A 25,911-nucleotide genomic window follows, 5' to 3' on the forward strand; every position below is an offset into this window, starting at 1 on the left:
TTTTTTTGCTGCCTACAAAGGCGGATACGATATATGTAAATATACAGGAAATTTGTCATACAAACGCAATAGTTACTAACTTCCAATTAATCCAGCTATACCTATGTAAAATATATAGTAATTGTACTGAGCAGCTTATGCCATTGTAATATATTCATTTAATTGGCTCTTATCGATATATCGTTTGGCTGATGCCAGAGTTTTTGGTGATATTTTACATTGCGCTCTTCGGTAATACTGATTTCGAGAACAGTGTGACCTGTGCTGTTGACAGCAGTGTCGGAGTCGGAGTTCTGTTATGTGTGGAAATAAATAATAAAACAGAAAAAGCTGTGAAAATTGTGCAAATCATTCTTAATTAATAGCTTAAAAGGTAAGTGTAACAATTGAGCATATCGACGTAGACATGATCGTTCACAGTTATGTAAATGCAAAATGTATAATTGTTGCGACAGACAAGCAGCAGCATAATTTGAGGCTCCGCTGGCCACTCACACACACAACAGTCATACTCAACACACACATACACAGTCCGACATATACATGCACACACATATTTGTGTATTTCGTCGAATCAGCAGCCTCAACAGCAGCGAGCGACAACCAGACAGACAGAAAACAAAATGTCGACCATTTTGCATTTGATTTTGATTGCTTTTTTATTCGATATTTTGTAAACGAATCGTGTACATTTATTGCACTTGCAACAAAATAACTGACAAAAACATATCGCCAAACTATGCTATGTGAATAAATACGAAAAGTGCAAGCAAGCTGAAAGCGATAATAAAATTGTGTGTGAGTTGAAAGCTTCTTCGATATTGATTTTTACAAGAAAATACGGATGAGTTAGACTCAAATGTGTGTGTACATTTGTGGTCGGTTCTTTGTGATATCGATTCGAATTAGAAAAATAAATATATATGTGCACATACAATTGTTGGACGAGCAACGATGATCTCAAATTGGTTGGCAACGCTGATCACCCAACAACAGTTATTGTCGAGTGCCCCTAGCCATGAGTGTATGTATGTTTGTGTGTGTATAATGATTTGTTTAATTCTATTTTGAATATTATCTCTATATATCGTTATGTATGTGTGCTTCATTTTTCCTGACTGATGCGCGCAGCATCTTGTTAAGTTTTTACTTTCTCTTTTATTTATGCTACGAGCGAACGGCAGCGTCTACTAAATCGATGTATGTGTGCCTCCCTCAATGCAGCAAAATAAGCAGTCACGTTGAATTTCATGCGCACACCGTATTTTATTTGTATTTAATTTTGGCCTCTTGTCAGCTTTTTATATGTGTTGTTGTTGTTATTGCTTTTATATTTGTATTTGTTTAGCTTTTATGGTCACATTGCATTGAGTTTCTCTGAAGGTGGTTTGTTCTGGTGATTGGCAACTCGTGTTTAATTTTTTTTGCAAGTAATGACTTGCAGCAGCAAGAGAAGAAAAAAACAACTCTGGGCACATAATGATCAGCGTTTGATTTAAATACTACTTACACATACTTATGAAATACACACACGTCGTTGTGTGACGTCATTATTGGCATTTGAATTTAGAATCTGTGATTTAATGCTTTATATAAAGAGTTTTACAAAGAGCCCTAAGAACACCAAGGTCATCTTAAAATGTATAAGTATCGATAGCTTGAGATATTGTTATTGTTAAATATGGAGCAAGACAATTATAATTATAAGAGAGCATGGTAAAAAAAAAGGTATGAAGGTCGTGTGTGTTTGCAGGGTATATCAACAATATGGCAACGCTGTCGTCTCATAAGTCAACCTTGAAAGTTGATTGAACTGCCAAAGGAAAATATTTTGACCCCAAGAGTCCCAATACAAGCACACACACACGCACATGCAACACTCCCGAGCCGTCAATTGCCTGCGCCGCCTACGGATCGCATATACATAATTTGATTTCCGTTTTTGCTGCTGCTGCGGCAACTCCCGTCCTTAGACCACAAAATGCTGCCTGCCACTTCTTCAACTTTGCCGTACAGCAGACGCCTTCCTTTTCTTTTTTTTCAACTCCACAGTGCAGCGAATAAAAACAAAATCCTGTTGTGTGTCTGTCTCGTTTGTCTGACGGCAACTTTGTATGCATAGCAGTAGAACGTGTGTGCTTGTGTATGTGTGTGTGTATGTGTGTGTGAGTGTGAGTGAGAGGGATAGAGTGCGATGGTATTGGTGCGTTTCATTTACTCTACACTCGATACCCATTCCCTTTCCGTGTTGGTTTCGTTCGCCCCCTCGAACAGCCAAAACACAACTCGATTTTGCTCTCTGCGCTTTGTTTGCCCATCGCCTGGCTGACTTTGTTAGCTATATATATATATATATATATATATATATATGTTTATATATATATATATATGTGTGTTTTTATTTGTGTATAAGTGCGCCTTTGTACATTGAACTCTCGGGTGCCAGGCCCAGCACTGGCAGCGGTCCTATTCCTGGACTCTTCGTGTTGCAAATCTGTCACGTTCCCCACTTGCACCCATTTTAAATTTGAAAAACGAAGTATGTTGGTTGTAACTCTTACGACAGGTGGCATGCAAATTATATACATATAAAAATCACAATTTAAATTTATCGAATTTAGAATACACAAATAGTTAATTTCTTCTGGTCGGGCTAGTTTCTACAAAAATAAATCGATAATATAAACATATGATATCGATATGTACTTATTTGATTGATTGAAATTGATAACGATCTGTGTCGATCGGCATATCTTGTAGAGTACAAATGATTCGTCCTTTTTTAGCTGGTTGATTCTGCAATCTCTCTTCCTGATGTCTTGTTTTTTCCTTCTTTTTTTTTTGGAAGTCAGCGTTTGATTTTTGTTTTTTCTTTTTGTTTCTTCTTCTGGTTTGTTGTTGGCACCCATCGAATCATCCCTTAGCGATGAAATTCCGTGCCAAAATGCTGGATGTGCTCTATATGCGCGAATTCCAGGCGATAGTTGCCACATTGGCCAAGCTGGCTAAGGATTGCGTGATGATATTGGGACAGGAACGGATGCATTTCATTGTTAACGAGGAGCACTGCTCGACATCGTCGCCGCTCGTCTGGGTGACCATTGCGGCTAAAGATTACTTTCCCGAATATAAAATGACACCAGCAGCAGCACATCCCGGCGACGATGAGGACTTCATTGTGCTCGTTATGTCCGCCACGCATCTGAGTCGAGCGCTCGCCGTGCTCCGCTCGGGCACCACCAGCACTGTGCACAGTTGCAAGTTGAAATTGAAGCAAATCCAATTTCCCTGCATCTCGGTGATTGCATCGGTTGTGTCGCCCAGTTCAGCTGAGCCGCGCGAAATGGTGCACGACGTGCCCGCCACCATAATCCCCGCCAGCGAGTGGCCCGCATTTATGTTGCCCAAGATGCCGTCACCTCAGATTGTGCTCGGCGTGCCCTCGCTGCGTCTCATGCGAAGTCTAGTTGACAAGCTGAAGAACATTTCGCCAAGTCTGATATTCCATGGCAGCACCAATGGTGAACTGAATCTGGTCTCCGAATCGGAGATGGCAACGATTACGTCGCGTTTCACTCGACTCTTGCTGCACAAGGGTGAGGGGAACTCTAGCCACCAGTCGACGGAAGTCTCCTGTTCTGTGGATTCGCGCAAAATGTCGGCGTTTTTCAATGCACTCCAATTGCCCAATGAGGAGATATCGATAGGTATCGATAACGAGAATTGCATTTGCCTGCAACTGGATATTCGCAGCAATGTCGTGTTGCACTCCATTCTACCAGCTCTTTGTGTTTAAATTAAGTCAAAATAAATGTTACCGATATGTCGCCGAATGTGCATATCAGATGGGCAGCCAGTATTGATAAATAAGCCTTTGTTTTTATTTGCAGCTGTTTGTTTTTAGGAAGAGGAGGAAGGAACCCGTAGAAAACGATTACCGATATGTATGTAAAATATACTTGATATCGATATGCAAATTGTCAGGCAACATCGATAAGCGAAAGTTTGTTTTTTTTGTTTTGTGCTGTGCGCTTTTTCGCCCCAATTTGGCAGCGACGTCGTCGGCTGCAGCGCAGGCCGTGGCCTGTTTTTATATGCAGCGGCAGCGACGTCGACCGAGCGCTCGCTCTCTTGAGCTTGTTGCATTGCCTGAGTGTAGAACACATACAAATGCATATGGCTATACACGTGCATGTGTGTGTGCTGTTGTTGTTTGTTTGCATATTTATTGTGTATTTTTGTTACTGGTTTTACAACCGCTTCTGTTTGCTCACTGGCAATTGCAATTGACTTGCATTTATAGCGTACTGTTATTGTTGTTGCTGCTGTAATGCAGTGCGATTGCAGGTGAGTAGCTCTTTCAAGTAGGCCAGCTGTGACGCCTGCAGCGACGTCGACAGCGCCGCACTCTCAAATCAGTCAACGCTGCGTGGGCCGCTCAAAAAAAAAATTCGCTCTCGTTGGAAAAAAAAAAGTACACAGTTGAACAGCCATTTTGGGCTCGGCTGCGATTGCTACAAAGCAAAAAATAAAATAAAGAATAATCGAAATAGATGATGATGAACAGTGTTATCTATATAGTGGTCTTTCCCTTTCAAATTAGAACGCTGCGAATCCCGAGAATAATAATAATAAATAAGAATTTGGTCATTTCTGTGTTGTAAAAAAAAATAAAAATAAATTAATTGAAATGAGTATCGTCAAAGTGACATTTTGAATTTCTTGATCTCGCTGTTGTGAACCACTGTATTTAAATAAATAAATGGCTGCCATTTTTATCAGGCATTTTTTTGTAGCCCTTGTCTCTCCTCGTTTCTTGGTTGCTCGTTTAATTGCGTATTTCAAAGTAGAGTGTGTGTGTGTGTGTGAATGTAGACAGGTCACCTAGCCACACAAAGAGACAGACCCTATTAGAAGATTAGTCACAACTTCACAAAACGGCTGTTCGTTTGTGTAACCCAAGTTGAACCTTTCACACACACATACACAAGTCGATATATTAAAACACTCATGCGATCAGCTGATCAGTTCAATACAAATTTCGCTCTAACGCACGAGTCACAAGTAACAGAAAAGAAAAAACAACAAAATTCCAGCGAGCAACGAGTGCACGTTCCAACCCCAAAGTATTACTTGGGTGCAAAAAGGAAGAAGAAAAGAGCACTCATTTCTCTCTCTCACTCTTTCTTTGCTCAACAGCCATGGCCATATTGAGTGGAATTTAAATTTCCCTTACGGCAAAGAAATTTGTTCGAGTCCCAATGGAAAGTTGTTGAGTGCCGTGTAAAAGGCCCATTTGTTGCGTTAATATTTTAAGTGCGTCGCACTTTGACTAAATAACAAAAAGAAATAAGTTAGTCCAATGGCTGCTGAGAGTCGGTTTGTTGACCTCATTGCCAGTCAGCGACAAGGGTTGAGTGACCCGCTTAACAACTGTGCTGAGAGGAACTGAGTGCTTTTGTGCTGCCCGTTGTCGTCTCTATGATATATTGGATATTAATTCTAAAATGAACTTGTATTAATTGCAAAGTTAACGTGCTTAACTTAAAAGCATATTGAATTTTTATGTACATTTGAGTGATGAGTGTTCAACTCAAACAAATTTCTCGCCTGACTCACTCTCACTCATTGAGTTGAGCTCGTTTATTCGTCGGTCGCCATCATTGACGTTGTCGTTTCTGCTGCTGCTGTTACCGCTGCTGCTGACTGTCAGTCGTGAGTTGGTTTTGAGTGCGTGCACAGCTGAAAAAATGTGTTCGTGCCGATGAGGCAAACGTTTTTTTTCTCTATCTCTCTCTCTTTTGTTTTTTTTCTTTGCTATATAAGACTGTGTGCAAGTACATCATGTACAAGGCATTGCTTTGAAAAAAAGGTGCAGTACATTTATATAATTTGCAGTATATTATTAATAAATTACGTAGTCGCGTTTTAATTTTTTTTTTTTTTTGGGTATCGAATTGTGTTCTTAAATAGCATGCAAAATGGTTGAAATGCTTTGTGTGCTGTGCATTCGTCGTTTATTTCCAACCATTTCTTTTGCCTCTTCGCTTTGCTTGCGTTATATACGGTTATACGTTACATACGTATACATTTTCTTCATGGTGTGCGTGTGTGCGAGATTGGGGCTGCTTGACTATGTGTGTGTGTGTGTGTGTGTATGTGTGTGTGTATGTGTGAGTGCGAGCGACTTATGTGCTGCTGCTTCCCCTCGTGCGTTCATGCCGAGGCAAACGACGACGTCAACGTCGCTGCTTTAATTCTGGTCTGCTCTGCCTATGCTCCCTTTTTGTATTTATACTGGAAATCGACAGTCAGTCGTCAGCAAAGGAAGAGGAGCACAGCGTACAGTTAAAGGAAAAGTAAATATGGAAACGTAGTAAAAATATAAATAACTTTTCGCGATGCAGTTTAATAAAATTTGTGGGAAAAAATATTTCACTTTTCGCATTTCCATTTTTTTTTTTTTACCATGTAAATGCATAAAATTCGTGCGTTCTTTCCTTATATATTTCTATTCTCTATCGTCGTGTGTATAACAGTAAAGAAGTTTTGTACTGTGTGTGTGTGTTGGTGTCAGTGTTTACATACGCCTTGTATATAACGGAATTGAGTAAATACCTAGAATTGTGACTTATATATATGTGTGTATATATATAGTTATAGTTATATAATTATCGCCTCGTTCTACTTCTATTTCTTATTTAGTAGCTGTGGCAACAAGTAGTGAAGCTTTTGATATTTTCTAACTTTGCAATAGTTACATATATTTATTATGAAGGAAGAGGTGGGTCACACTTAATTCCATATATCGCCAAAGGCCCTCAAGCAGTCAGTCATCCAATCAGAAACCGCCCACTTTGGACAGACCTTCACTGCGTGGCAACCACAACAACAAATAACATTAACAATGGCAAGGTTTCTAGTTAATTGTTGCATGCACTTTTTTTACCTTGCATTTTGTTTTTTTTTCATTTGCCACTAGCAGCTGTAGGGTTGCCAGACCGGTAAAAATCTACCTTTTAAGCAAGTGCTTATTTATTACGTTCTTTACTTTGTTGACCTGCTGCGCCTCTCAAAGCTAAAGTTTTATTTGAAGAGTGCGCAACACAGAAATTTTCCAATGCAACTTACTTTACTTTTTACGGTTAAGTTGCCACAGTGACGACGATGGACGGGCGACCCTTTATTTTGTAGCCCCAGCCAGCCAGCAGCAGCAGCCTGTAGAAAGCGCTGTTGTTGCTGCCCACACATACAAGCACACGACCACACGCACACCCCACTTTCCTATCATTCTCTCGCTCGCACACACACGCTGTTGCTGCTCAGCTGTGCGTAGGCCACAAAAGCAGTTTCGTAATAGAAAATAGAAAACCAACATAAAACACAAACAACGAATATGAATAGTAAAAAATTCAAACGAAAAAAAACTTGACGAGGCAACACTGTTTTGTATGCTTGCAGCCCCGTTACGACGTACATTGTCGTTGTTGTTGGTGCTGTTGCTGGCGTCATATGCTCGACTGAGTTTACAAACACACATACATATGTATATGTATATGTATACAAATAAGTTACAAACAATAGCACGCTGTATAAATCTACGGGGTAGGTGTTTAATTTTTGGGCGGAAGGGTGGAGAGGGGGTATGAATTACAGATAGAGTGAGCAAGCGAGCGGGTCAGTGAGTTACGGGTGGGGAAAGGGGATAGACACACACATATATACATACAAATGTTATCAATTATGTTTGCCAACAGGGTTGACAACAAGTCTAGCACAAAAGGTAATTGCAATGTACATAAATACATACATACAGACATACATATTCATACACACATTATGTACAATTGGAGGCCCTTCACATTTTTCAATTGCTGCTGATAAAGAATTAAACAATATTGACAACAAGCGATAACTACATGCCATATGTTTGGAGTTGCCACCACACGCAAGGAAAATGCTGCTGTCTCACACACAGGCACACACATAGATATATAGATATGTATGTATCTACCATTTGCGGCCTCGCACATTTTTTATTTGGTATCTGTTTATTTTTTTGGTGTGAAAAACTTGTGGTTTCCACTCGGACAAAACTAGCTAAAAATGTAAAACAAAAAAACGAAGAAAAAAATCCAAATTCAAACAAATTTTCATGTAGCGTGTGTCGACGTCGACGTCTTTGCTGGTTTCATTTGAAGCGACCTTGAACTCAATTCGTTTTCGTAATTTTTTTTATTTTCCTTAATAGTTGTGATTGACAGTTGGTTTGCACTCAATGTTTGTTGGATTTCGTGTCATATTTGTTGTAACGACGACAACGACAAACACACACACACGCTCACAAACTACGCATTTATTTTGTAAGTGTAGCTGGCGACTTTGTTGCCAGCGCTAACTGCGCTGCAAAGGGCGAAGACGCCGTCGACGTTGCCAACACGTTTCGGTCGCTGCTGCTTTGTGTCTGTCTGTCTGTCTTCTGCCTTTGCGGTGCATCACTGCTACAATTGCTTGCTTTGCTTTGCTTAGCTGTGTTTTGCTTTTTATCTTTTATTCGTCGCGTGTGCTTATTGTATTTTCAATACGTGCGTTTTTGTGTGTGTGTATATGCGGGATCTTGCATTGGGTTCTCGCAGCGAAACAAGCATGACAAGTTACACACACACACACACGCGCACACACACACACTCAAGCAGAAACGAGTTCGTGCTCGTTGTTCGCTCACTCGTTGACTCGCTCGCACATACATAGGAAGAAGGGGCAGTCAGCCAACTGAGCAGCGCTGCTTACGAAAACCAAAATATAAACAAAACGGCCGAGAACAGCTGATTAACAGCGCAGCATGTGCGCGCTCTCACTTTGTGTAAGTGTGTGTGAGTGAGCTGCTCCGTCTCGCTGTAAGTAATTTCCACTCAAAACAAGTCGCTCATAATCATCTGCGCACAGTTTACTCGCTCTCTCTCTCTATCTCTCTCTCTCTAGCACACATGCACGTGTTGGTGGCTGCTGCTGCTGCTGCTTGCAAACAGCTGTTAATTTATTTACATATTCGTGTGTGTTTACTGCGCACATATGTTAAAAACAGCTCAACTGTGCGCGGACGAGCGAGTGTGTCTGCCAGTGTGTGTCTGCTATCTCTTGTGCTGTATTCTTTTGTGCTCTTTAGCCCGGTTATCAATTTTCTTTTCGGCCTGCTGTGCACTACGTACCTGTCTTCGTTTGCCTTGAAAGGGGCAGCATAAATCTGCGACTTACCCTCAATGCGGCCGGTTCTTTGTCACATGGATGTTTCACGCACACGCACAAACACACACACCCCTAAGCACTTCCTATTCCGTGTCCTCATCCACAGATCTTTGTGGTCAATTCTCTTTTGACTGTTCATTGAAGCAGTCATCATCGGTCAGCATTGAGTTTTTTTTTTTGCTCTTAGCTATTCAAATTACATTTTCTTCCCTTTTGGTACTTTAACTTAGGCAGAAAAACATCGATAGCATGAACATAATCTAGTAAGCAACGCTGTCAACGCTGAGTAATCTAGAATATTTATAAAAACATTGAAACAAAACAAAATTAACTAAAAATTACTTTCTTTTTATTTGCAATTACAGAAAACAAAACTTCTCTGACCGCAATAAACTAACTGCCGCGTCGTGCACTCGGAAGAAGAACTCAAAAAAAGAACGCTAAAGTCAAACTGAGCAAATGAGCAAAATAAATATATAGGAATTTGATCCTAAGACTCTATTCAACAACAAAGCAAAACTTAAAAGCGTGTGGTTTATATATATAAATATTTTTTTTGTTGGTTAGCATATACATATAAAAATAGATATATAAGACAGATGATTATAATTGCAAACAATTCTGAGTGAAGTTTGTGGCATGTTAAGTGTGTTCGATGCCAGTGCGGTTAAGTGTCGTCTATGGCCGAGTCCGTTAAAAGTCAAACGCTCTCTGCATTGACGGAGGGGCAACACGACGGTAGTACAATAATAACAGCAGCAACAGCAACAACTACAACAACATCAGCGTCCCATTCACATCGGCGTTACAATAATAATAATAATAATAACAACAATAACAACAACAACAAAAGCAATAATCATAGTAACAAGAAACGCAACAATACAACAACAGCAACAGCAGCGAGAACAACAATTGCTGCTGCTCCTGCCACATCCTCCGTCGCCACCGCCATCGCCAACTCTGCCGCCGCACGTCGTTCACGTAGCAAGGGTCACAGCCTCACAACAGCAACAACAACAACTACATCAGCAACAACAAACAACAAAACTAACAACAATAAGAAAAACGCTGCCACTGAAACTGCACCACGACGCTCAACAGCATTTGGTGGGTCGCCAAACGGCAATAGCAGCAGCTGCAGCAACATCGATTGGTCCTTATCGCCAGGCAGTCGCAAGCGCCAGCATCAACTGCATTACAACAACATCAACAACAGCAACAGTCAAAATCGTAGCAGCAGCCACTGTAAGTAAAGGTTAATCAAGCTGTAAGCAATTGGTTCTCTCATATTTTGTTTATTCTATTTTGCGGGAATATTTACTTGTTTGGAAGATATCGATTTGTTTGAAATTGATGCAGGGTGTCAAGTTATCGGTTGCCCGAAATATCTATATATAAGATATAAAGATATATGATATACAAAAGATATGCATATATATATATGTATATATTGCTTATATATTTGGCTAACTATAGATAATATTTTTGTTATCGATAGCAGCAGTTACAGGGTGAGTCATGTAAAATCAACTGCAAGTTGAAATGAAATTAATTTTATTTGTCTTCCGTATGAAAAAGAAGTGAAAAAAAATATAGAGAGAAAAATGTTAAGCAAGCTCTTCTGTGTTTATCGAAATTAAAAAGGTAGTCAACATAGGCAGAGCTACAGCGATTTGTCATGTTTTTTTTTTTTGTATTTGGTTTCTCTAATTAGTAAATTTATAAGCAAGTCACTCTTCCTAAAGAAATAACCTTAATTAAAGCCTTGTTGTTGTCATGTCCTTTTCAGTTGCGCCGCCCGGTGGAGATCAGTACGTGGAGCTAAGCTCGCAGCTAATCAAGAAGCGACGCGTGCAGCAGCAGCATCATCTCCATCTACAGACGTCATCTAGTGAGGCAACAGCAAAGGGAGCAGGTGTAGGAGCAACTGCATCGGTTGTTGCTGCAGGAGCAGGAGGAGGTGCCGCCGAGCCAGCGCATAGTGTATTGCAGCAGTGCACGACGCCGCTGCGTCAGCCATCAGGTGGCGATTGTGTGGCACAGCGTACACGCTCGAAAACTCTATCGCCCGAGGAGCTGCCCAGCACCAGCAGCGCGGCAGCTGCCCGCCAATACAACAACAGCAACAACGCTAAACAGCAGCAGACAAGTGAGTGCAGCAGCGGCAGCAATTGCAGCAATCACGTCATTGGCGTGACGCCACAGCGCGGCGCAGCTGCCCGCGCAGCAGCAGCAGCAACAACAGCAACGGTACGTGGCAGCAGCAACAGTAGCAGCAGCAACAGCAGCAGCAATTTGCTCAACTATTACCGCAAAACGCGCAAAGTTAGCCACTCGCGCGCCAAACCAACAACAACAACAGCAACAATTGCACCAGCAACTGCTGCATGTCAACAGGAGAATTTGGTCGGCAACAACAACAGCAGTAGCCCACGTCTGCTGGCCAGCAGCTCGGCGGTAATTGCAGCCGCTGCAGCAATCGACGCTGCCAACAACAGCAACAGCAGCAACACCAACAATAATAGCAAAAACAACAGCAACAGCAACGTTGTTCTCAAGCGTCTGGACAAGAAAAGCAATAGCAACAACCACAACAACAAATACACCAAAAATCGAAAAAGTCTGCGCAAATATCAACAGCAACAACTGTTCGACAAAGTTCACGGTGAGAAGGACAACAGCAGCGGCGAAATCAACGAGTTCAACGAGACAGAAACAGAGAACGGCTACGTCGTCAACTTGGACGCGGAGCAAATAGCGCCGTCGTCGTCCGAGGCAGAGGCCCAGGCTAATAATAAAGTAGACGTCGTCGTCGCCGCCGGTGTTAATAGTGCGGAGAATCTGTTTGAGGCTGCCGGTGCCGATAGCACATCCGCCGACGAGGACGAGGAGCCGGAGCAGGAACAGGACGAGGACGAACAGGAGGAGGAAGTGGATCCCGAAGAGGAGGAGGTGGGTTTCTACGAAATAGTTAACTCGGCGGATTCATCATACGAGGAGGACGCCCAAATCGTTGCCGAAGAGGACGAACTCAGCGAAGAGGAGGACGTTGACGACGAGGAGGACGACGATATCGAAGAGGATTTCGACGAGGAGGAAGAGGATCTCTCAGAGGGTGAATTCGCTGAGCATATTATTGGTGAACTTGGTGAACTTGGTGAGTTCCATTTCCATTTCCATTCTCTTAAACTATTATTCACACACTATATACACACACACATATATATCTATATCTACACTTGATCTCGACTAAAAACTGTTATGCTATTATATTACAATATATAAAATATTAGTGTAATCTTTGATAATTGTAGAATATATATTCAAGGATATATATAGTTTGGAATTCATTGCAAGAAAATCAAAGCCAATATAGAATACAATACGAATAAGAATCGTAGTTTTTCAAAGTTTCATTTCAAAAATTCTTATTGATGTGAGTAAAGTATTTGCTTTTTAAAAACTTTTGAATTTAGAGTTTCGATAAAAATATCTTATTTTTAGATCTGACCATCATGTTTTTGTATATAGATATTGTGTGGTATATTGAATTGTCTTGTTGCTCCTTTGATTAATCTTGATAGTGAATTCCAACTACTTGACCTATATACATTTATTTGAGCTATCTTTTTGTGTACATATTCGTGCTTTTTTATTGTTTGATGTTTATCGAATTGCTTGCAAATATTTATCTTTCGATTTGTTGTACATAGAAAAACTTGATTATTATATGTTTTAATTACGCTGATAATTACGAATCAAACGCTCTTTTCCCTTTTTCTCATAATTTCCTCCAAATATTAACAAATGACGGGCGGCCAGTGTTGCCACACAAGAAAAACAAAAATAAAAGAAGCAGAATAATTTGCAAATATTTTTTGTGCTCAATTTGATAAGTGCTCGAATTTCTTATCAACAACAACAACAACAAAACCAAAAACAACTAAAACATTTCTTGATCAATTGCCTTTTGAGCTGCGTCATGCCGTCTACATGCGCACTTATGAGTGTGTGTGTGTGTGTCTTAATATGTACAAACATATGTGTGTATATATAATATATTAATTGTTTTGTTGATAAAAACATGTACATTGTTTTGCAATGCCAACGCACTTTGTCAAAAGGCAGTTGAAACTTTTACGTCGCGCTGTTTAGAACGAGAATTTCAGAGTGCATGATATATATTTTTTAATAGAAGTCGAAGCAGATACTAAATTAATTGTGTAGCAATAAGAATTGTTATATATAAAGGCGCAGGTGTGTGCTTTTTCAAACTATCAACAACCACCCAAGCTACCATCCCCTGGCTGCTGTTCCCACTCGCCACTCCATCCCCTGACATTTAAAGCGGGACTCTCACATTCATAAAATATTCATCGAGCAGCACAATACCAAAATAATCCTCCAATACTAATATTGTTCGAAACCATCCATATCCATTGTACAAAAAAAAAAAAAATATATATAAAACAAAACAAAAATACGCCCATTAATTTGAACTATTGCATATAAATATATATACATTTATGTGACGATACCCTTGCAGAGGAGGGTATCTAAATTTTTGTTATGTGATTAAAGAAAATATCTATGTTCATGAGTAGTGCTAAAAACCACCAAGAAGTGAACAACTGTGAATATGATTAGGAAATTATATTGTACATCAGTCGTTATACATACATATGTTCAGCTGCAAGAGTATCTAGTCTTCGGCAAACCCGACGATATAACAGTTCCTTATTCATTTATTGTATTCCATATATATATTTTTCTGTCTTTTATTATACAACTGCATTTGCATTGCATTAAGAAAATACCCTTTCCATATTTATTTCGTTAACTGAGTGTGTATGCGTAGAATGTCGTCGTGGCCAGTGTGTCCCCCAAGCAAATAGGGTTTCTCCCGTTTATTTTTGTTTCTATTTTGGAGCGAAACACTCGCAGTGTTGTAAAACGCCGCCAAAGCCAACAATTTGATTTAAATCTCGTTTTTGCACGTTGCTGTTGCAAATTTTTGTTTTGCGATATGTATTTCATTTGATTTGCCAAATTTATAATATTTGTAAATTGCCGAAATCTATTTCTATGTACAACTCACTCAATTAATATGTATGTATTTACGTATATTTATAAGCATATATATTATATATATATATGTAACAAATATGTATTTCATTGCTGATGCCTTGTGTTGTTGATGATGATGATGATGTTGTTGTTTTTGTGCAAGCAAACAAAATTATAGATATATAATGTATATATATATATAATTGAAATAAACAATTAAAGAAGCATTCAAAGCGTCGCGTCGCAGGGTGTGGTGTGTACTCTAGAAAGAGACAGCGAGAGAGAGAAAAAGAGACCGAGAGAATGATAGAGAGAGGGAAAATAATTTGTAGCAGCAACAGCAGCAGCAACAACAACAACAACAACGACAACTATTAGCAGCGGCAACAACAAAAGTGCAGCAGTGATGGCCTAACGACAACAACAGTACAAACAGCAGCAGTAACAGCAACAACATGTTACTTGCTGCACTCTTGCAATATCTCTAGAACTTGCGTGCGTATGTGTGTCTGTGCGTGCATGTGCATGTGCATGTGTGTGTGTGTGTGTGTGTTTTCTCTACAGCCACATACATACACACACATACACACACACGCACAGCCCAGACTCTGGCGTACAACAACATTAGTTTAGTGTGCCGAGCAGCAGTAAACAGCAGCAGCAACAACAGCAGCAGCAACAACAACAGCAGCAGCAGCAGCAACATCATCATTGTCAGCGACTACTTGATTAGTTCCCCCAAAAACAACCCCATTCGCTATCTTCCCCAATCCACCCCCAGCCTTCATCCCCTCTAAAACTGACCCTTTTATGCGTGCCGCCCTCTATTCCTAGTTTTTTGCATTACATTATTCAAAAAGCAACAACAACTAACGTAGTAGTGTAGCTGCAAGCAAAAATAACAACAAACAAACAAACAAAACACAAATCCTAAAACAAAAACAAAATTAAGAAACAAAGCTGTTTAACTGTTGTCTCCCACTACTCTACCCCCCTCTCTACTTGTGCCGCCCAACAACAACAACAACAGCAGCAGCTGCGCCACACTCAAATCGCAGCCACAGCAAACGCAACAGCAGCAGCAACAAACACACAACAGCAACAACAAACACCCACAGCAACAACAATAATAATAACAACAGCAACAACAACAACAACAGTAGCAGCAAACCGAACAAAAACACGCTGGCAACTTATTCATCAACAACAACTGCACTCACAGCAGCACCGTCGGCAGCACCTGCGCAGACAAACCACCAAACACCAGCTGCAGCAGCAGCAGTCGCAGCAGCAGCAACTGGCACAACAGCAACAACAACGTCCTCCGGGTATCAGCGTGCCGCCCCCCCTGGCCAACAAATTGGTGGCGGGGCGGCACGAGCCACACGCAGCAGCGCCGCTGCCGCTGCTGTTGGCATTGTTGATTATAGCGTGCTGCCGGCAGCAGCCGCCACTCACATGACGCCCTACGTACCACAGCAACAACAGCACTCGCACCCGCAACAACAACAACCACAGCAGCAGCAATTGCCGCCGCTGCAGCCGCATCCGCAACAGTTGCTGCCAGCGCATCAGTTTGCTGCTGCGCATCTGTCGTCCTTTGTGACACCCACGGCGCCGGCAACGCAACATTTTCAGGCAGCTGCATATTTTACAGCGGCTCAGCAACAGCAGCAACAGCAACATCATCACCATCAGCAACATCAACACCATCAGCAACAGCAACAACAACATCATCAGCAACAGCAGCGACAACAGCCGCATTATTATCACAGCTCAGCTGCTGCTGTCGCTGTGCTCAATCTGCAACAGCAGCAGCAACAGCAACACCCACAACAACAACAACAACCACATCACTATAACTCCACAGGGCCGCCGCAACATTCACGTCCAGCGCCGCCGCCCATTATTTATCAGCAGCCACGGTACGCAGCAGCAACATTTGTTCCGCCACCAACACAACAGCAACAACAACAGTCACAACACACAGCATACACGCAACAGCAGCAGCAGCATTCTTCACTGCGCCGCAGTTCACGTGGCAAAACGGGTTCTTGTGTGAGTTCCGCAGCAGCCGCACAGCAGCAGCAACAACAACAACAGCAACAGCATCATCTGCAACAGCAACACCAACTGACAGCAGCTGTTGTTGTTGCGCCCGGCACGGCTGCTGCAGCTACACTACAACAACAGCAACAGGCGCCCAATCAGTATCAATATCATCCGCAATTGGGCGGCAACACGGTGGTTGTTGCCGTGCGCCAGCAACAACAGCAGCAGCAGCAGCACGCTGCTCTACAGCAACAGCACCAACAACTGCATCAACAGGCGCTGCAACAACAGCAACAACAGCATCAACATCACCAACAGCAGCAACGCGCAACAATTGTACAGCCGGGTTTTTTGTTCAACTACCGCGGAAGCAATCATAATCAGCCATCGCAGCAACACCAGCAGCAGCAACAACAACAGCAACAGTTGTCGCAACAGGCGACGCCCAAAGCGACGCCGCACAGCAGTGGTAAGTGGAGCGGGATTGATGAGAGGCATGTGTGTGGAGTAATGGAAAACTGCGAGCACAGCAAAGCGGGACGGCCGGCGATCCTCGATATCGATCTAGATCGAAATTCATATATATATATATATATATATATATATATATATATATTCCTAACAAGCTCTTTTGATTTATTTGTTCGTCTTATTTTTGTTTTTTGTAAGCCCACCACACATACGCACGCAAGCACTTCACGTTCTCTCTTTGGGTTAGGATTAGGATTAGGGCTTTGAGCAGCAGGAGCAGTAGGCGTGTTGTTGTACGTTGTAGGGGCATGGTCAGTCCGTTTGTTTTGTGTTGTATATGTACACATATGTTTGTATATATAATGGTCTCGGTATCGGTATCGGTCTCTTGGATATATCTGGTACATGTATATTCTACTGGTGTTGGGTCATCAATCAATCAATCAATCAAGCAAGCAAGCAAGCAAACAATCTACTAGAACAATTGCACAAAAAAAAGTCGAATCAGCTCTGTCCCAATCCCATTAAAATGAAGTAAAGCCTGAAAGGCAATCGATAAAGCAGTCGATTCTGATGTTATCGATTGTCGTTTTGCGCCTTACACACAAGTCATTTCATCTATTTATTGCCCCTCCCCCCTTCTTTCTACCTGTGCCACCCTGTGCAGCCGTCGCGCGTCGCATTGCTCGCGGTAACTGGCCCTCTCTACCAACTCCTCCCCCACCCCCTCAAGCCACCCAATCACAATCAAATAATAGCAGTTCTAATTTCTCTTTTGCGTTTATCTCTCTCTCTCTCTCCTCTCTTTCTGACGGTCTATCCCTTTTACTGCGCGTTTCGTTTTGTAAAAAAAAAAAAAAATTCTTCAATTTAGCAGCTTCGGATGCTTTAACATATAGTTTGATGGCACAACAGCAACAACAACAACAAGCGCCAAATGGACCGCCGCATGCAGGTGGACAGCAACTGACGACAGGTAAACAAAACCCAATAAAAAAAATAAATAAAAAAAAAACCAGAAAGAAACTCACCACAAACAACAAAAATGAGCAGCACACGCATACAACACCACACACACACACACATCACTTATTAACTCATGCTCTTATTTTCGCTTACAAAACACGCACACACACACAGGGCGACTCAGGTGACAGGGTGGTAGCAGCAGCAGTAGCCTTTTAGCTCTTTAGTTTACAATTGGATCTTTATTTTTCGATTCTTGATTTTAACACAACTACACAACACTACTCTAACTTATCGATCGCTTTTATGTATTGTTTTTGTTTTTCTTTCCATTTTGTTGTCTTATTCTATGTATTTGTTGTCTACGTCAGCTGTTTGCTAGCTCTCTCTCCCTCTCTCTCACTCTTCCTCTCTCTCACTCTCCCTCTCTCACACTCTCCCTCTCCCTCTCTCTCTCTCTCTTCGTATCTCTTGCAATGTTTTAGTGCATTTTGCACTGTATTTTTTGTTGTTCTTATTACATTTTGTGTAGTTCTAAATGAAAACAATAATTACTGCTACAATTATGTTAATTGTGTTGTTTTTTTTATGAACTCTATTTTTTTCATAGTTACCAATTCGGCAAATCTCAGCATCGTTGCAGCCGCGTTGAGCGCCGCACGCGAATCAGCGGGCAACGTTAACGTTAGCAGCGCCGTGGGCGCCAACAGCAGCAGCAACGCTAGCAGCGGCGGCGGCGGCGGCGGCAGCGGCAGCAGCAATAGCAACAACAGTGCCACGGCTAGCGGCAGCAGCAGCAGCAATGTAACAACAACAACAACAGCAGTAGCAGCATCAGCAACATCAGCGGCAGCTGCTCCACAAGCTCAGGCACAACAAGCACCAGCAGCCACAACCGGTGGAGGAACAACAACTGGCGCTGCTGCAGCTGCTGCTGCTGTCAATGCTGCCGCTGCAGCCGCCGCCGCTGCAGCAGCCGCAGCAGCAGCAGCCGCGGATTCAGAGAGCGATGATAGTGAAGTGGGACGACTGCAGGCGTTGCTCGAGGCACGCGGTCTGCCACCGCATTTGTTTGGGGCACTCGGTCCGCGAATGACGCACATATTGCATCGGACGATTGGCAACAGCAGCACCTCTAAAGCGAATCAGCTTCTGCAGGGTCTGCAGTCGCACGATGAGTCGCAACAGTTGCAGGCCGCCATCGAGATGTGCCAAATGCTTGTCATGGGCAATGAGGATACCCTCGCTGGCTTTCCCGTCAAGCAGGTGGTGCCGGCACTCATTCAACTGTTGCGCATGGAGCACAATTTTGATATCATGAACAATGCATGCCGTGCCTTGGCCTATATGCTGGAGGCATTGCCACGGTCAGCGGGCACTGTGGTGGACGCTGTGCCGGTGTTCCTCGAGAAACTGCAGGTCATCCAGTGCATGGACGTTGCCGAACAGAGTCTGACCGCACTGGAGATACTCTCGCGACGCCACAACAAGGCCATCTTGCAGGCGAACGGCATCAGCGCCTGTCTCACCTACCTTGACTTCTTCTCGATTGTGGCCCAGCGTGCCGCTCTCTCGATCACCGCCAACTGCTGCCAGAATATGCACGCCGAGGAGTTCCATTTCGTGTCGGAGAGTCTGCCACAGCTGGCACGTCTGCTCTCACAGCAGGACAAGAAGTGTGTGGACAGCGTTTGCACGGCGTTCTGGCGTCTGGTCGAGAGCTTCCCGCATGATGGCAAGCGATTGCAGCAGATTGCGAGCGCTGATCTGCTCAAGAATTGCCAGCAACTGTTGGTGATGACACCGGCAATCCTCAATACGGGCACATTCACGAATGTGGTGCGCATGCTCAGCCTGATGTGCGGTGCCTGCCCGGACTTGGCGGTTTCCCTGCTGCGCAACGATATTGCTGCCACGCTCCTCTATCTGCTCACCGGCAATGCTGAGCCAGCGGCAGCCAGTGCCAATCATGTGGAGCTTGTGACGCGTCCACCCCTCGAACTGCTCGAGTTGACGTGCTTGATTGGTGAACTGATGCCGCGTCTACCATTGGATGGCATCTTTGCCGTCGATGCACTTCTCGATCGACCCACACTCAACACCCAGGATCAGGTACAGTGGCAGTGGCGTGATGATCGCGGTGCCTGGCACAATTACTCCACAATTGATTCGCGTCTCATTGAGGCGGCGCATCAGAGCAGCGAGGATGAGATCAGTTTGAGTACGCTGGGACGCACCTATATGGTTGATTTTCATGCCATGCAACAGATCAACGAAGACACGGGCACCACACGTCCGGTGCAACGCAAATTGAATCCAAATTATGTGGCACCGGCGGCAGCTGGACAGGATTTGAGCACAACTGGTGCAGCCGCCTCCACATCTGCAGCAGCATTAAACAGCAGCAGCAGCAATAATAACAACAACAACAACAATAACAACAGCAGCAGCAGCAACAACAGCGCAAATCAGGTGAAGCGTCGTCCATCGCTGGATGCGCGCATCGCTTGCTTGAAGGAGGAGCGCGGCTTGGCTGCCGATTTCATCAAGCACATCTTCAATGTACTCTACGAGGTGTACAGCTCGTCGGCCGGGCCCAATGTGCGCTACAAGTGTTTGCGCGCTCTGCTGCGCATGGTCTACTATGCGACGCCAGAGCTGTTGCGTCAGGTGCTCAAATATCAGTTGGTCTCCAGCCATATTGCCGGCATGTTGGGCAGCAATGATTTGCGCATTGTTGTCGGCGCATTGCAGATGGCAGAGATATTGATGCGTCAGCTGCCAGATGTGTTTGGCACACATTTCCGACGCGAAGGCGTCATCTATCAGTTCACCCAGCTGACCGATCCCAGCAACCCGATCTGCGCTAATCCTTCACCCAAACCGGCGGCACTCGCAACGCCAACGGCAAATGCGGGCGGTTCACAAAGTGCACCCGCCTCGGCGAATAGTTTGCAAGTGAATCCCTTTTTCATGGACAATGTTACGGCGCCGCCAACATCAGCATCTGGCGGCGGTGGCGGCTCGAGCAGCGCCAGTGCCACTCCCAGCAGCTCCAAGCATCAATCGTATAGCGTGAAGAGTTTCTCGCATGCGATGAACGCGCTCACAGCTAGCGCCAATGCTGTGGCCAAGCACCAGCAGACAGCAGCAGGAACAGGAGCATCTGCGTCGGCTCCTCTGGATGCTGGCTACAGCTACAGCAGCTCGGCGCCCTGCTCCTCGACAGCCCCGACGACGACGGCGGCAGCTGGAGGAGCGCCACCAACTGCTTACTTTGTGGCTGCCACATCAAGCGCTGATCCGCGCCAGTATCTGAATTTCCAGCAGCCAGCGGCGCCGTTAGCTGCAGCCCAATTGGAATTGCTGCCCACCGGAGGAGCAGCAGGCGTAGCAACAGCAGTCGGCAACCAACAACAGCAGCAGCAGCAACAGTTGCCGTCATCACAGGTGCTCTATCAACAGCAGCAACAACTGCAACAGCAGCTGAATCACATGAATGTGGCAGTCGCCTCCACCAGTGCAGCAGCAGCCAGCAACAATAGCAATAACAGCAGCAGCAACAACTCCTCCTCCTCAGCCTTGCAGCACAAGATGACGGACATGCTGAAGCGCAAGGCGCCGCCCAAACGCAAATCGCAGAGCAGCGGACGCGCCAAGTCCAGACAGGATGATGCCGCAGTAGCGGCTGCAGCAGCAAGTTCGGCCAGCTCTGCAATGCATGAGCTGCTCAGCCGTGCCACCAGTAAGTATTATATCTATACTATATATATAACTCGTTTCTATATCTATATCTCCTCTGCTGTTGCAGGTCTTGGCAGCGGCGCAGGTGGTCGCAACACGCCCAGCTCTGGCTCTGGTTCGAGCAACTCCAAGTCACGCTTCAGCGCTGGCAATGCGGGCAGCAGTTCAACCAAAACCTCATTTCTGTCCTCGCTTAATCCGGCACGCTGGGGTCGCCAGACATCGAATCATCATCACCAGCAACAACAGCAACAGCAGCAACAATCCTCATCGCATCATGGCCTGTCTAAGGATGGCAACACCAACAGCAGCAGCTCAACAACTGGCGCCTGCAGCTCGGCCAGCGGTGGTTTGGCCTATTCAGCGGGTTCGGGATCACAGCATGGTGGTGCTGCGGGCATGAATGCCGCCGCTGTAGCGGCCAGCATCAGTAAGAGCATCTCGCATGCCAATCTGATGGCGGCGGCGAATCGCGAGCGTGCTCGTCAATGGGTGCGCGAACAGGCCATCGATTTCGTCAAGCGGTACACGGAGCAGGAGATGCGACGCAATAAGGCGCGCGAAAGTGAAGGCGGCAACGGTGCATCTGGGGCTAGTGGTGCAGGTGGCGTCGGTGGTGGTGTGGGTGGTGGTGCAGCTGCGTCAACAGCAATCACATCGCTGGCCAGCACAAGTGTGCTGGAGCGTCTGTCGAGCATATTGCTCAAGCTGAACGGCAGCTATCACGACTGTTTGGATGCGCTGCTCGAGCTGAAGACCATTCTGCTCGAAAGCGACATCTCACCGTTCGAAGTTAACCATTCGGGTCTGATCAAGGCCATGCTCAACTACATGACCAGCGAATCGGGTTTGGTGGAGCGCGATGCGCGTCTTCGCAGCTTTTTACACGTCTTTGCCGGTCTGCCGCTGGAGCCGCTGCTGCAGAATGTCGGCCAGCTGCCCAGCATGGAACCACTGGCATTTGGTGCGTTTGTGGCCAAGCTAAATGGCTGCGTTACGCAGCTGGAACAGTTTCCGGTGAAGGTGCACGACTTCCAAGCCGGACCCGGTGGTCGCACCAATCAGAGTGCTTTGCGTTTCTTCAATACGCATCAGTTGAAGGTCAGTTTGCAAGGCATCTTCACTTAAATTGCTTTCTTATTAATTATTATTGTTTTGGCATTCGCAGTGCAATTTACAGCGTCATCCGCAGTGCAGCAATCTGCGCCAGTGGAAGGGCGGCACCGTCAAGATCGATCCGCTGGCGATGGTGCAGGCGATCGAGCGTTATTTGGTGGTGCGTGGCTATGGCGGCATACGTGCCGATTCCGATGATGACAGCGAGGAGGATATGGATGATAATGTCGCTGCTGTCGTCATGACCCAGTCGAGTTTCAAGCACAAGCTGCAGTTCCTCATCGGGGAGCATGTGCTGCCCTACAACATGACCGTCTATCAGGCCGTGAAACAGTTCTCGCCGCTGGTCAACGAGCACAACGAGACGGACAATGAGTCCGAGATGCTGCTGGGTGAGTACATCACAAAGAATGCACAATGATTTCATCAAGTAATCAATCCATTTTTTGAAAATATGAACAGGCAACAGCAGCATTTGGGTGCAACAGCACACCATCTATTATCGTCCTGTGGAGGAGGAGAATGTGGCATCCACTGCCAATAGCTCGTGCAGCAGCAGCAGTCAGACATACAAGTACCAGCAACAGCATCAACATCAGCACCAGCAACAGTCAAATAGCAATGCAACGTCCAGTTCTTCGCATGTGGCAACCTCATCGTGCTCATCCTCATCATCGGCAGCCACTTCGAGTGGTGGTGGTGGTGGTAAAAAGTCGCACAAATCGAGCAGCAAATTCATGCGCAAGAAGACCGAATTATGGCACGAGGGCATTGCACCACTGGTGCAGTCACCGCTGAAGACATTCCTCAGCAGCAGCCTGCCCGGCGATGTGGTGACCGTTCAGGATGCTTCACTCGATGCTCTCTGCATGCTGCGCGTCATTTACGCCCTCAATCGCCACTGGGAGCATCTCTATGGGTGCGTTGTGCGTCAGAATATCATTGCCAATTCGGAGTTTGTGCATCCGAAGATAACGGCCAAGGCCAATAGGCAACTGCAGGATCCGTTGGTCATTATGACTGGCAATCTGCCGCAATGGCTGCCCCAAATTGGCATGGCCTGTCCCTTCCTCTTCCCCTTCGAGACACGCCACTTGCTGTTCTATGCGACAAGCTTTGATCGCGATCGTGCCCTGCAGCGTCTGCTGGACACCACCCCGGATCTGAATGCAGCCGAATCGTCGGAGCGTGTCGCTCCGCGTCTCGATCGGCGTAAACGCGCCATTTCACGTGCCGAGCTGCTCAAGCAGGCGGAGCACATACTCCAGGACTTTGGCAACTCTAAGGCACTGCTAGAAATTCAATATGAGAATGAGGTAAGTGCATAAATTCTTGACTGTGTGTTTTTGGTGTTAACTTGCTTGTTTTGTTGTTTTAGGTGGGCACTGGGCTGGGACCCACGCTGGAGTTCTATGCTCTGGTCTCCGCTGAGCTGCAGCGCACGGATTTGGGTCTGTGGAATGGCAGCGATAGCTATCGCCACAATTCGTCCAATATTGTGGATGTGGTCAAGTCCAGCAGCGCTGTGCTGCATATTGAGGATGCACTGGAGTCGTCGGACACAACAGCAGCAGCAGCAACGGTGACAGCCTCTGTGGTTAGCAGCACCACTACTACGACAACCACACAGGCAACCACCACCCCACATCTGACCCGCTCCAGCAATCGCAGCAGCACACTGCGCAATCAGCAGCAACAGCAGCAGTCGGAGCACAGCTCTTCGAGTGCTGGAACGAATGATAACGCTTTAAATATGATCATTGCACAGCAGTTTAGTGATATGGCTGCCACTGACAATAATGGTGGCACCACCAACAACTCCTCCTTCCCTCAAGCGCTGGACCAACAACAAACGGCAACAATCACTACAACAACAACGACCACAACAGCAACAACATTGCTAACAAGTTCAAGTGTTAGTTATGTGCATACAGCGCATGGTTTATTCCCGCTGCCGCTGGGCAAATCCTCCAAGCTGCCACAAATGACCAAGGCCAAGTCCAAGTTTAAGTTCCTGGGCAAATTTATGGCCAAGGCGGTGATGGATAGTCGCATGGTAAGTTATTGCTAGCCCCGGGTAAAACTAATATATATTGTATATAAATCTATTGTTCGATTTGTATTCCTTAGCTGGATTTGCCATTCTCGCTGCCGTTCTATCGCTGGCTGGTTAGCGAGGAGCACTCAATTGGCCTGGCCGATTTAATGCGCGTTGCGCCCGAGGTACAAACATCGTTGGTGCGTCTACAGGATGTGGTGCGCCAGCGCGAGGATATACAGGCTGATCCCAATCAGGATGCCATGGAGAAGAAGGAAAAGGTCAGTCAAACAGCAAAGATTTCATTAATTGAAAATTATCTATGCTATATTTCTGTATGCAGATGGAGCAACTGGATTTGGATGGCTGCGCCATCGCCGATTTAGGCCTGGACTTTGTGCTGCCCGGCCATGCCAATATTGAGCTGTGTCGTGGTGGACGTGATACGCCCGTTACCGTTCAAAATTTGCATCAGTACATCTCGCTGGTGACCTACTGGTTCCTCGTCGAGGGCGTGCAGAAGCAGTTTGAGGCACTTCGCGAGGGTAATTGGGCGTTACATTAAAGTTTTTATATCTTTTACTTAAATATGTATTTTGCAGGCTTTGATTCCATATTTCCGATACAACGCTTGCGCATGTTCTATCCAGAGGAGTTGGAGTGCGTATTTTGCGGCTCGGGCAGCGAACAGCATCAAAGCTGGGATCTCAAAATGCTGCAGGACAGCTGCCGCACCGATCACGGCTTCCACCAGGAATCTCAGGCCATACAATATCTGTACGAGATCCTAGTCTCCTACAATCGTGATGAGCAGCGCGCTTTCCTACAGTTTGTAACCGGTTCGCCGCGTCTGCCAACGGGCGGCTTTAAGGCGTTAACCCCGCCGCTGACCATTGTGCGCAAGACATTGGATGGGAATCAGAATCCCAATGATTATCTACCATCTGTGATGACCTGTGTCAACTATCTCAAGTTGCCGGACTACTCCAGTCGTGATGTGATGCGGCAGAAACTGAAAGTGGCTGCCAATGAGGGCAGCATGTCCTTCCATCTGTCTTAAAACTTAATCTTACACAAAGCAACACGAAAATCCAATATACACGAAATACACGTTATTCATTTAACACACACTACAACACACACACACATACATATATTGATACGATACACTCACAATCCAAATATGCCTATACATATTCAATATAGTA

At 45.0% G+C, this 25,911-nt stretch overlaps 2 protein-coding genes across 9 annotated transcripts; both read left to right on the plus strand.

The window, feature by feature from the left end:
• The first annotated feature begins 308 nt into the window (after positions 1–308).
• On the plus strand, positions 309–3,867 carry LOC6567442 (checkpoint protein HUS1). The gene is made up of 2 exons (XM_001994069.3): positions 309–373; positions 2,925–3,867. The coding sequence occupies exon 2, from the start codon at positions 2,927–2,929 to the stop codon at positions 3,794–3,796; it is 870 nt and encodes a 289-aa protein (XP_001994105.1). The 5' UTR covers positions 309–373; positions 2,925–2,926; the 3' UTR covers positions 3,797–3,867.
• On the plus strand, positions 311–25,839 carry LOC6567440 (E3 ubiquitin-protein ligase TRIP12). 8 transcript variants are annotated; one of them, XM_032739908.1, is made up of 13 exons: positions 311–373; positions 9,612–10,494; positions 11,039–12,406; positions 16,187–16,837; positions 17,714–17,815; positions 18,416–21,550; positions 21,617–22,650; positions 22,718–23,057; positions 23,128–23,981; positions 24,044–24,721; positions 24,796–24,984; positions 25,047–25,248; positions 25,306–25,839. In XM_032739908.1, the coding sequence occupies exons 2-13, from the start codon at positions 9,927–9,929 to the stop codon at positions 25,761–25,763; spliced, it is 9,579 nt and encodes a 3,192-aa protein (XP_032595799.1). In that variant the 5' UTR covers positions 311–373; positions 9,612–9,926; the 3' UTR covers positions 25,764–25,839. The 8 variants fall into 8 exon arrangements, with proteins under 8 accessions (XP_032595799.1, XP_032595800.1, XP_043070878.1 ...); XM_032739909.1 differs by lacking the exon at positions 311–373 and adding an exon at positions 5,717–5,872; XM_043214943.1 differs by lacking the exon at positions 311–373 and adding an exon at positions 5,717–5,872 and having other exon boundaries at positions 17,717–17,815.
• Positions 25,840–25,911: the final 72 nt, after the last annotated feature.

This window comes from Drosophila grimshawi, unplaced genomic scaffold (assembly GCF_018153295.1).
Source record: "Drosophila grimshawi isolate 15287-2541.00 unplaced genomic scaffold, ASM1815329v1 contig_311, whole genome shotgun sequence".
Taxonomy (NCBI): domain Eukaryota; kingdom Metazoa; phylum Arthropoda; class Insecta; order Diptera; family Drosophilidae; genus Drosophila; species Drosophila grimshawi.